Source organism: Gambusia affinis, linkage group LG19, assembly GCF_019740435.1.
Source record: "Gambusia affinis linkage group LG19, SWU_Gaff_1.0, whole genome shotgun sequence".
NCBI lineage: Eukaryota > Metazoa > Chordata > Actinopteri > Cyprinodontiformes > Poeciliidae > Gambusia > Gambusia affinis.
Window position 1 is genome coordinate 2,539,935 of NC_057886.1, and position 13,258 is coordinate 2,553,192.

At 41.0% G+C, this 13,258-nt stretch overlaps 1 protein-coding gene across 2 annotated transcripts in view; it reads left to right on the top strand.

The window, feature by feature from the left end:
- LOC122821350 (thyroid hormone receptor alpha) overlaps positions 1 to 13,258 on the top strand; it is a 65,543-nt gene that overhangs the window by 29,769 nt on the left and 22,516 nt on the right. For both annotated transcript variants that reach the window (XM_044099180.1, XM_044099177.1), the window contains exon 3: positions 3,460 to 3,673. In XM_044099180.1, coding sequence (XP_043955115.1) covers positions 3,627 to 3,673 — 47 coding nt within the window. In that variant the 5' untranslated portion in view covers positions 3,460 to 3,626. The remainder of the gene's footprint in view (positions 1 to 3,459; positions 3,674 to 13,258) is intronic.

Sequence of the window (13,258 nt, forward strand, 5' to 3'; positions counted from 1 at the left end):
TGGAAGAAAGACATCAATCATGGTGGACTCTTTTCAGATTCCAACCTGCAGCTGATTTTTCTCCTGCCACTTTCCAAACAACATGTTGTCCAAAATGATTTTGATTGTCCAAAATGTTCAATTATTGGACAATCGTTGCATGTTTTCCTAACATTTTTGGTGTCGTACTGATTTCTTTTTGAAATAGTTTTATATTATCATTCTTTAGTGTGTGAAAACGTAAAAAATCTGACACAAAGTCTTTATTTACTCCCTCAAAACTCAACTCGTGCATGAGCTTTGAGAGTCTAGAGAACACTTCTAGCAGTGACCTACACAGGTTGAGTCTTTTAAAGAGCTCAGCTGACATTTGGAGCATTCAAAAATGGAAAACAACAGATAAAAACTCCCAAAGCAATTAAGCCTGAATTTGTCTCGGTGTGCTTGTAAGCAGCTTATAGCGAATTAGATTTGGCTGCAGTTGCTTTCCTCTAATAGACACAGGACTGTAGCAGTAAATAAGGAACACAGAGGTTGTATTGTAAAAGCAGATCTACATCCATGGAGTCTTTCTTAATATGGTTCAAACTACATGAATACCAGGAATCTTGTTTAAAAAAAAAGGGTTTTCAAAGAAACAAAACTGGGTGCTTGATTTGCATTCTTACACTGACCCATACATTCTGCAAACCAGGTAGGAACATTTGGTTTCATCTTCTAAACATTTGAATTTTAATCAGTTTTGAACTATAGGGTTCACTCAGACTACCACTGTTTTTTTCGTTTTGATTGAACTCAAAAAATCCGTTCAGAAAATCCGCTTTCTTCGAGGAATAATTAATTCTGATGCAGACCTAAAAAATGAATGCTGGTCCGCAGAAAGGCCCTGGTTTTGGGCCGGTTGAAGTTGATTCTGGTATATGTAAACGCCAAGCGGACCAGAGACCGCTCCAAAAACAAGAAGTGGACTGTAGCGCAGGGAATTCTGGGTAAATACCAGCAAAACAAACACACAAATCTGTTTCTAACAGAAGAAGTGTCTGGTGGGTAATTATTATTTTTTTTTTACCAACAACAAAAGAGAAATCTTACAACATGCTATTCTACCTCTGCACAACCTGCACAAAGTGTAATAATATTATATAATGCAGTATTACAAAATATGTTCAAGGGTTTTATTAAATTCTGCATAATGTGGTGTTAATAAGGTTTTTTTGCATGTTGAAGACAGATTTTATTAAATCTTTACATATTGTGACGTTATGGGGTCTGAGATCAAGTTTTTCATCTAAAGTCAAGTCTTTGATCTCAGATCTCGTCTTTGATTCCAAGTCTCCACGATTCCAAGTCTTCAAGTCTCGAGTCCCCAACTCTGCAAACCAGACATGCCCAGTTTAAAGTAACCCAAATTCCCTTTCTGTGTCTTTCGAGAGCTCACTTCGAACATTAGTATGTTGTCTTCACCACGTCTAGATGTCTAATTGAATTCGGTTGCTGCCATGGGATTGGTTGATTCAATATTTCTGCTCCATGCGTCTTCTTGACCTTTCTGAATGACCAAACTGAAATAACAGTGGCTTAAGCCGAGTTTATGTGTCCAGCCGTGAATCGGCGGACTGTGGGCATTCAGGGGGAAAGGGTCACCGTCAGTTCACCACTATTCCCACTGAATATATTCTTAAATATCAAGAAGTGTTAGAAACATCCTCATGGATAATCTCTCATTGTGACGGCCGCTGTGATCTACGCTTTTTCATCGTCCTTCCTCCAAGCTTTGAGCTCTTTCTCAGCTATAACCCTATCCTCTCTCCCCTCTTCCTCCGTATACAACTCTAGTTTAATAATAAGAGCATTAGCAGAGGATATTGCTGACATTTCTGTTGGAAATTTGGATGTGACTGGTTAGTACAAAAACCAAGACTGGCTGGTACATTTCGGGGTTGTTTATGATTATTGAAATTGTTCCATGTTTTTCTAGCTAATAAATACCATGCTTTTATCACAGCATGTTTGCTGAAGTCTTTAGGCACTTAATGGGGATGCAAATGATGTCTTTCTAGCTCCACTGCTGCTTCGTGCTCATTAATTATTTATAACGGGATTGGAGGCATCAGTGGGTGAGCTATCACAGTAAAACATGGCTTTAAATGTTCCTGATGAGAACAAGGTTGAAGGCTAACAGATAAACCAGAGCAGCGTAGCTGTTCAACACTCAGTCTCCATACTGAAGTCTCAACCTGGTCCTGAAAGCATTTTATTAAAATGCTGCTTTACAGTTCTGGGCTTGATCTCTCAAAGATGGTCAGAACATCAAGTTAAAAGTTGAAAAAAAAAACAGCAAATGACTGGAGAGGAGAATCAAAAGCAGTGGTCATGAAAAATTATCTTAATTTGCGTTCTATTTAATAAGTGTTTGCATAAACTGACCTAATTCAACAGAGGTCCAGCCAATAGGTGCCATCTTTCTAGATGAGTTACCGGAAATTACCTGAGTGCATTCAGTGTTTCTCAAGACACCTGGTTCTGAAAGGTTCATTCACTGGTTCACCAGTATCCCTGGCTACCATTACCTTTAGATGAAATAAAAAAAGAACTATTTAAAGCCTTGAACATCCCCTGGAGTTCAGTTGAATCCATCACTAAGAAACATTTACCCAGATCAGGCCATCCTCACAAACTTTTGAGTGACTAAGAAAAAGAGGACACCAAGTTACCATGACTACGCTGAAGGAGTCAGAAGCTGAGAAGGAGAAACTCTGGGGATGTAGTCATTGTTCTTCACCAGGCGAAGATTTGTGGGAAATACTTTGCATGAAAGGTCAACAAAGTTCGTAAAATGGCAAACGTCAGTGCAGACAGAACTCAGGTTGATTCTCTGACTTTTTTCTTTGATTTGCTGGTCTGGAAAACAAGACAGTCTTGAATCTCGAAATGTAAAACTGTCTTTCTGTGTATTTTGATGGATATGGTTATGAAACTGATAGACAGCCGGAATCAGGTGGTTACTTATTAGGGCAATCATCTCAAAGAACAAGTAATGTTTTTAGAAAACATTTTACAATAAAAAATAAATAAATGATTAAATATTAGCCTTTTAAGTATCCTGGTAAGAAGTGAGCAGAATTGGTAGAAGTAGCACCAGGCACCACATTTTGTCCTGGGACAAAAAGAGCGAGAGTCCCTCTGGGAAGTGACTCATGGATGAATAATTATGCCTTAAGGAGCTAATTGTAACTGTAATAAACTGAATGCTTTACACCACTGAACTCTCTCTTCCCTGAACTTAAAACACGACACTCACTGCAGTGTGCAGTTTGGATCCCAGCCAGTCCACAGCTACAAAAGAGGTCGACCCAATTCGGAGCCCTTAGATAACATCGAACGAGTTCAACTTTTAGGGTCGTAGAGTTTGCTCATCCTGGATACCAGCATATGAATTACTAACGGATTGATTTGTCTCCATCCCTTTCCGTTATGCAGCTCTCCGTCCGACTCGCCGTTCTCCCGTCCCGCTGTTCCCGCTCACGGATTCCTCTGGTTGGCTGTTGAGAAGGCTGACGGCGAATGCTGAGCAGGTCGACCTGTCTGAGGTACGCCTCCCGGCTCAGCGATTGGTCGCTGGATGCTACTGGAGTTGAACGGCAACGATGTTCGACAAGCAGGAGAGCAATTCATCTGAGAGCGATGAGAAAGGGTAAGGCGGGTTGTTTGAGAGATTAGAGTGCAAAGCTTTTACATCCAGATTTGATGCAAAGAAAGAAACTGTGATGTTCCACAATTGCAAAAATCCATCCATCCATTTTCTAACACCCTTTTCCCTAATGGGGCCAGGAGGTGCTGGTTCCTCTCCAGCTAATGTTGCGGGTGAGAGGCGGGGTCACCCTGGACAGGTCGCCAGTCTGTCGCAGGGCAATTGCAAAAATTGCAAAAATATTTTCTATTAATTATTTTATTCTCAGTTATTTTAATAGCTATGCATGGTGAGGTCCATGTTTTTTTTGGTTTTGGTTTTGTTTTGTTTTGTTTTTTTCTCCAATAGATTCCTGGCTTTCTGTTTTTTTTTTTTCTTCTCCTTGCTTTTAAAAAACAAAAGCCCTGCATGTTGGCTTTCAAATATGTATATGTAGAAGTTTGTGCCGGTGTGCTGGAGTGTGTGTGCGTGAGTGTGTGAGTGTGAGTGTGGATTAGCGGAGCGGGGAGAGAGCTGGATTAGGACCACGGGAGGCAGATGGAGCCACAGAAAGCAGAAGACAACTCAGAATCTGACATCAACAGGGGATTTCACTGTCGCTGTTCGCTTGTGCGCATGTGTGTTTCCCACATAGTGTCACTTAACATGCACGTGTCCTGGTGAAATCTGCCTCATGCTCTGACCCCTCCCTTTCTGTGAATCCTTCCCTTTTTTTTCAGAGTACACTGCTTTCTTGGTACACACACACACACGCCTCCCCATGTGTATCTCGACATAGCCCGCAGTAAGGGTGCTGAAATAGAATTTGTTGTGTGCCGGAGCGCGTTTGTGTCACATTAACTGCAGTACATGGCGTCTGAATATTGCAGGAGTTAGTTAGCTTTCAGTGGCGCTCCATAGTTCAGATCCAACTGGAAGGATTCAGATATGTGTTCATCTGTTTGTTTGTTTATTCGTCTGTTTCGTCCAATTACAGCTTAAAATGAAGATGGAGCATGTTGAGATAAACAAGACTGTTGGAGAGAAGTCTCTCTCAAAAGAGGTAGACTACCACGAGCAACTAAACATCAATCAACCATCCATATAGATACATCTGTAAACCCAAAACAGGCAATATGTGTATATATAAATAATAACAAAAAACAATAACATATATTATCTTCGTAATGATTCAGCTTTCTACTGACTCGATATACTTCATTGTACCTTGATGTAATATTATATCTTATCAAGACCTGGAGTTTTGATGCTGCACCTGATATTGCAGATGAAAGGATTACATTTATTTATGAGGATAAAATACTAATCAGGACTGTGTCGGCTCGTTTCTACCGGGAAAACTTTAACGTCACTTAATACACTCACAATCAAGTATTAAAACCAAACTTCTTTTTTTTTTCTCTCACTTCAATCTACTCATGGCTAGTTAGAGTCAAAACACTAATATTGGACAACTTTGTTAATCTTTTATTAAACTCATAGTGTAAGTGCAGGCTTCCTGGGGTTTTTAAATTATGAATGTGTGATGTAGGACATGAAAGTTTAACTCTGGGGTTCTGATGGCTGCTGCAGACTTGCTGAAATGGGGTCGCGGCTGTGAAATCGTAATTTATGAGAAGGTTGCCAGAGTTCATTTGCGCAGTCGGGACCCCTTTGCGAATCAGTCACGCCCTCCGCTCTGTCCTGTGAAGGACTGTTGTTCTTCAACAAGTAATGGAGGCAGTGTTCTTGTTAAGCAAAACAAGAGCCAAAAAATGTAGCAAGGAGCTAAAGTTATGATAAGCAAGATATTTTTGAATATTGCATCCAATGAATGGGTCTCGACTATGTCCATTGAGCCTATCTTGATCACTAATCCATGTGGTTTGGTGGTTTTTCCACCCTGATTTTTATGGGATTTGGCCAAGCCTCCATTTAGTTTCACTAAAAACAATTGATGAGAAAAACTCCGACCAAAGTGGAGATTTAAGAATTCTCCTTGTTTGCGTGGGGATGTTGAAACCTGAAACTTTGAGGTCGGTGCATTACAGCCTGCGACAAATAATGCAGCGCTGGCATCAGATATGTGACTATTGTTACTGTTCGGCCCTTCGGTGGAGGAAAGATGGCTGCTATCAGAGCGCTGCTGATTTTTACATTGATTCAGACGATCCAGACTGAATGGATGCTAGTCAATTTGAAGAGCTAGTTGGCTGCCTCTTCTCCACCCGGGCAGTCAACATTCACTTATTAGTGTGGCACAAAGTGGCAGTGTGGTTGATGCACATTGAGTCGACTCTCAACTTTATCGCCTCAGTGTTACGTACAAAGCAGTTCGACGTGAACGCTGTTTCCTGCTGAGCAGCTTGCTGTGCGACACCGAGTATGCTAGTCGTAAAAATGTGGCATTGGGCGGAGGTGTCTGGCGGACATCCAATGCTTCCATTGTGTGTGGACCTCCATGGTGGGAAATACGCCCGAGTATGTGGGAGCCTTAAAGTTGTCAACATTTTCCACCCACATAAAACCTCTCACTGGTTTTCGCTACCTTCACCAACCTTTCCTGTCCCATGTTGCCATTTTTTACAGTGGGGATGGTGTTTAATGACCTCCTTTAGGGGAGTCGGAGTAAAGGAGGGCTGGATATAAGTGCACAGTGCTTTCTTTGTAAGAAAAAAAAACACTGCCAGCTGTTGTTTATTTCCTTTCTACTTCACAATTATGCTCTACTTACCATTGATCTGTCACATAAAATCCCACATTGAGGTTTGATGTTTATAATGTGACAAATTGCTAAAAGGGTTTACATATTAGCGGCGTCACAATTAGTCAACCTCAAACCTACACTCATGATGTTTGGCAAACATTCTGGGAAATCCCTCAAACTAAATCCCATCGCACTCAACCATCACTTTTCACTTTTTCCTGAAAACCAGAACAGTTGGTAAAACCGTTGCCCTTGTGAAAAAAGGATGGACGGAGTAATCTGTCAGAAACTAGAGGTAAACTGGGACTAGAGCTCTGTGACAAAGAGAAATACGAAGAGGCATTTATCACGTAATCCAAATGCAGAATATCCAGTACGTTATCTTTCAATATCAGACCCCAAGGTGTTGCATTTTATTAGAAATGGAACCATGAGCAAAAACTTTCTTTATCATAGACAAATACCTACAAATCACATGAAGTCTGAGGAGAAGAGCAACACATTTCTAGCTGTGATTGTCACAAGAATTGGTGAACAACAACTACAGGTATGAGGTGACGGACGGAGATCAGTCGCTCAGTTCTCGTCAGATGTTAATGAGTGGAATTGTAAAATTGTGATACCACTTTTGATGACAGTACTCCTTTCTAGTTCATTATTCAATTATATGAATAATTTCAGTCTTCTTATTTGGGGCAAAACTAATAAGATGGGGAGAACGTAGAACTAAAATACATTGCTCAAACTGGAACTCCCAAGTTTTACCACACTTCTGTGAAATCAAGCTCTCCAGTTAGGAAGTAACACTGAATGTATTGTGCTTGAAACCAAAGTCAGACCTCTTGTTTGAGCACACAATCTTTGCCAATAAAGCTGATTCTGAATTGTTCTTTTTTATTATTTATTTATTCGTTTGTCAGGAAAATGCGTTCTTTGGGTTGAGCAGCAGTGATGAGTACGTTGGTTGTTCCCATGCCAACTAATTAAATCTTCTATTTCAGTGCCAGTCATTTTATTCTGCTATTGACTCTTGTTTGGTTTTGTTAATTGGATTGGCCGATTGAAGTGTGAAGAAACAAGACGTGTTGGCAATTTAACGAGCCGTTCCGAGGCTTCAGCTGTGTGTGAGAACGTCATGTTGTGTGTGAGAGAACCAGCTTGTCAGTGGGATGGAATTCCAGGCTTTAACCAGTGTGTCACAGGTCAGCCAATGGAACTGCACTGGGTTCGGCTTGAGCTGCCAGTTCTGACCCAACAAAGCGCTCATTGGAGTTTAGGTCCAGCCATTCGGTCCCTAAGACTAGGAATATAGAACTCTCTCTATTTGTAAAATCTCATCTTATTGCTTTGCAATGTTTTTTCCAAGTTGAGTGGAATGTCGCAGTCATACCATCACACCGCAGGACAATCGTAGTGATGCACTGACCCGATAGTAAAATCCGTTTAATTCCTGATACTGGAAAAAAAAATCTAGATTGGGTATCAGTGACATTTAACCGCTGTATTCAGTGTATATAAACTCCTGGTTCAACTGTGTATAGATTTTTATTATTTTTGCTCAGGAAACAGAGCAAATATACTTCAGCATCCAAACACAAAAGCCTCCTGACGAGGTTAAGTTGGGACGTTCACAAGTCCAGACAGAGGGTCACGAGGAATAACAGCTGGAGCTTTTTCTCAGCCATTTCAATTTCCTTTGCTTTCATCCACAGTAGCTGGAACCAAGTGCTACACCTCCCTGAGGGGCTACTGAACGGGTTTTATAGCCTCTGTTTTGTGTGTGTAATATCAGGGGTGTACAGAATGTAATATTGATGGAAAATCCTTGTCTTTGCTTAAAAGAAGACAAAGTTTTACATCAGTGGTCAATTTTGGAGAATGGGAGGAGAACATGGTTTGATAGAAAAAAAAAAGAAAACTTTTTGTAAAGTTTTTCTAAAAAGTATCTCACTCAATGGATTGACCTTGTATGTAAAACTGAATTTGTTGTGAGAACTCACGTTGGACCAAGAGATGTCGCTTATTGTTTGTTGTCTGCGGATGTTGCTTGTGCGTCAGATTTATGGGTGTACTGGAAATGCATGAATACACAATGTATGTAACAAATAGTAATAAAAATAATGTGATTCATTGCTTCAAATATTTTTAACGTTTTAAAATCTACCTAGTTACTCAAAATTAACTTGTTAAAGTCCCAGCCCTAGTTTAAGTCAAAATGTATTCAATGTCCAGACTTGAAAAGACTTAAATGGGCAGTATGATGTTTTATAGGCACGTAATGCAATTTTATAGCAAAGTCAACTATGTTTACTTCAGTTGTTAAAAAAAATATATACTGTATTTCAAATATAACTTAAAAGAAATTTGACATTGTAAATTAGCTCCTTGAAATTAGGCCTCTGTCTCTTTAAAATATTCCTGTTCTTTCTGACACGTTGCCTTCAGGAAGTCATCGCCACATGGGTTTCTAGCAGCGATTCACTGAGAAGTAGCTCTTCTAATGAGCTCAGCAGATGTACAGCTCCAGCAGGTGTTTGCTAATTGCGGCTGGCTAGTCTGAAGGAGCTGAGTGGGGGAGGGCTTCTCTGTGAGGTGAAAGTTGCGCCTGGAAGGCGGGGCTAGATCCACCCAGCTAAATGGTTGCCATGGGAGATTAATTTATTTCTCAAATATGCATAAAAGAATCAAAGCAACACTCTAGGTATGTTTTTGATGATGAAATGACATTGTAACACAATCAAAGTAGATTCCAAATAATACTGCCCCTTTAAAGTTCTATACAAATGTACACCATACTGTTTTAAACTTAGATTCACAGTTCCCTTTCCACTCTTTCCTTCACATTGTGAACATGTAACCATATGACCTCTCATGACTGCCTCCGCATCCCCCGCCCACACACCCACACATACACACACACACGCCCACGCACACCCACACATCGTATAAATCCCTGGCCTTGTGACAGCTGTATAGCAGTACGTTGTGAGAGCTACAGGGATGGTTTCTTCTCAGAAATATATTGCCATTTCTGTCATTAATGTAGTGTGACAGTAGGTTATTACTTGAGATCCCATGGACTGTTTGCACCCAATCAGCTGTTAAAGGGAGCCATGTAAATCAGGCTTTATGTTCCTTGATACGCTGCTCGTCTTGTCTTTGGACGCCAGAGCTGCAACATGAGCCACCGGCCTAAAGCTCCCTGGCACACGGTTGGAACTTGGCAGGACCTAAAGGGCTAACATAGAGAGAGCTGTCCCACCAGCGCCTGCCAGCAGCTCGCTCCTGTTAACATGAGTAAAACCCATCAGGTGGTGGCGGATTATGGTTGAACTTTTCCTCCCTAGAGGAAGAGGAGAAAAGTTGGTGCAGTGCAATTCCTGAGTGGACGCAGTGAAAACGAGCCGTCACCGGATCTGAACTCAGACAGCTGGCAGCTCAGGGAGGCTGAGTCAGACCAAGGCAACTGTTTTGTTGCAGAGTTGATTCACAGGAACTAAATCGTCTTCATTAGCTGCGTTTCCACTACAAGTGCTAATGCCGAAAAAAAAAACCCCACAAATTTGCGATTTCCTTTGTAGAAATGAAGTTAAAATCACACCTGAATGAGCTTGTTCTCGTGATAAGTCATTAAAAAATCATGACAGCAACAGATGTAAACAGTTACATGAGATTTATTCATAATTCATTCAGTGCTAGCACACATCTTCCATCAGCCAGTCAGGAGACATTGGCATCTTATTCAGGCGTTGGAGAGATAAGCCCCGCCTACTCGGGCGAGCGAATACATAAGCAGTGTTTAGGGGAATTTTTAATCATTGACTTTACAGAAGAGTTATGGATTCAACACTTTGAAATGACAGACAACCTTTTAGGAGCTATGATGCAGTGAGGGCTCTCATGGAGCCATGCAGCTGCACCTAGTCTGAAAAAAACCCAAACTATCGTCCTCCTGTCACTTTCTTTGGTATTTCCACCAGTAGCGATGTCCAATTGTTGATCACATCCCTCGTGTGATGCAAGGAAATTGTTTCGCAGTTTTGCAAAATTCATCTACTTTGAAAAAAAAAAAAAACAAGAAAAATATGTTTTATCAAAATTGACGTGTTTCCATTAAGCAAATTTATTCATTCCAATTTGCAGAATTTTATGGTGAATGGAAACACGGCTATTGAGGTTTGATAATGGATAAGTGACTTTGATTTGATAGAAATGAATCAGTAAAACATCTGAAATAATTAAGAGAAAGCTTTGAGAGCAAATTTGACGGACAAAAGCTGTAATTTCACATCATCACTGAAAAGAGTGTGCTGACACTTTAAAAGCATCATTATCATTTTATCAATATGATTACACCTTATGTGTTCAAATTGGTTTGCAATTGGCATCAATTAAACATCCTAACTGTTAGGGAGAAAAAAAAGATTCTTTCTGCAGCAAAACAAATTTTATTTAATGGTCAGCAAGTCGTCCAGAACCTTTTCATAAAAGGTTTTGTTGACTCTAGTGGCCTTTATTTGAAAGCAATTCAACAAGAAATGAGAGAGGGGAAATGTCACCATGTTGGGAATCAAACCTGCGTCCACCGCCATGAGGACTAATGCCTCAATACGTGGGTCACGCGTTGCCCCTGTGCCACAACAGCACCCCGTCCATAAACTTTTTAAAGGAAAAGCAAAGTAAAACAATAGACTGAACGAAAGAGAATATTATTGAACATTTAATAAAGGGCTGCTGCTTACAGTATAAATAAAAGGAGTTTATTACTATATATATTTTTGTAAAGAATCGGAGGTGTTCTTGTTCACATACATTCCTTTCCTACAACAACAATCTATAACACTGTAGTTGTCCTCATGCCTTCAAAACAAACTGCTGTAGCATCTAAAATATTTCACTGAAGGGAAATGAGAATCCAGGGACGTTGCGATGGAAGGGAATGATTGGTCTATGGGTGACTTACAGACATTAGTTGTGATGCACTTAGTAACTACTTATCCTTAGTCTAATTTCCAAAATTCATGGTTTTTGCATTCTGCTCTTTTTAAATAGTAGTTGTGTGGTTGTTTACTTTGCAGGTAAATTTGCACAGCAAATTCAGAAAGCCTTGGCCTCACTGTGCCTCCATGAACAGTTGTTGACATGAGGTCATTTAAACCTTTTATTCTCAGGTCAGAGGTCAGGGAATGATACACATCTTGCAATTTCATGAGTTCCTTTACAAACACAACCAAAGCTGTGTTGGATGAAATCAGCGAGAAGCCTTTTTGTTTTCAAAATCCCTTCTGTAATGTAGAACATTGAGTGTGACATGCTTCATAATGACCAAAACAATTTGTGGTACATGTGTTTGTGTACTGTCGGTGGGAAACTAATTTTCCGTCTTTTCCCACTTCGTTATGCCATCTCACCCCTCCTCGCCACTCCCCACGTAAAATTAATTTATGCTGCTTAAACAATGACATTCACAGGCTTGTCACAGCCGCGGAAGCTTTTCAACTTTACACATGAACACACATGACAGCGGGGATTAGCGCTCGAGGTGACTCATACAACCAGCCACCGAGTGCGCCTCTCAGCAGCCATGTGATTTCAGGCATGACACTAAGTGATTGGTCAAACAACAGTACGACTGCACATAAAACTACCGCTGTTTGCCTCGGACGACCTTTCCAATGCTGCTTTTAGGTCTTTGGCAGCTCGGCGTCTGATTCGTCGCTGCGGCTCTGGAATTCACCTTGAGGTGTTGCTAAAACGGTCGGTTAGAGCGGGGGTGGGGGGCGGCGAGACAAAAGGGTGACATTGTCAGTGAAATGAAAACGGCATGAGCAGAGGCGAGAGGTGGAAGAAGGGCGCGACGGCGGATGATGGCAAACGGCAACAAAGACAAATGCACACTACAGGGGACGTCGGCCGACGATTGACGCCGAGACGGAGTGTGTTTGTGTCAGATCCGGCGACACGTGTACCGCAAACAGCGAAGAAAACGTGATGCCTTCCCCTCGCCTGTCGAACATCAAGGATGTTCCATTCTGCAGTCTAGTTACACGAGTACATGCATTCCCCGTGCGCCTGTCCTTATTTCCCCTCAACTGCAGACAGAACCGATTTCAATATACTCCCTAATTCTGTAATAAAGAACATATTTCATACATTTTGGCTTGTCATTTCTAAAGTGTGTCCTCAGATTGAAGAGCTCAAACCCAACGCGTGACTTATTGCAGACAAAAGTTGCTGGTTAATGCCTTCAAAGGAAAAAGGTCTCATGCCTTTTTTAAAAGCAGCAGAGCAGAACGTGCACATAAACAATTGCATGCGAGAACCGAATGTCAGAAAAATGTTCACCCTTTTGGTAAAGGTGCCTCTGAACGCCGTTCCTACATGCTTTACCTTGTTGCATTGCCACAGCGCCTCAGATAACCCCAGCTACCGATCATTAAGCCGCGCAAATGTGGATCCAGCTGCAGTTCTGGCCATCAAAATAACTGTTTTTACACTTGCAGCCAAGAAAGATGAAAGAGCGGTCTAATTTAATTATTAGGGCATGTAGCTCTATCTCTGTGTCCTCGCAGGACTTCAGTCAGCCGTACTGCAGAGACTGCATCACCCAGCTGTTATGTAACAGAGTTCACATTAAAGCTTAAGCAAGTTTCGGGGGGGAAAGAGGGAAAATTCTGTTTCCAGTTTTATTTTCCTTGGGGGTAAGATGAAAAGAGAGCTAAAGATAAGAGAAGAACGACGAAGAACTTGACGGAAGCGAACATAACAAGGTTGGATATCTATGACGAGCTTCTTAATGGCTGGTTCAGCTCCCTCTGTATTAGGGTTGTCACGATACTAACATTTCAAATTGATACCATTGATAATTTGTCAACATTTTCGGTGTCTTAATTAGGGCAAAA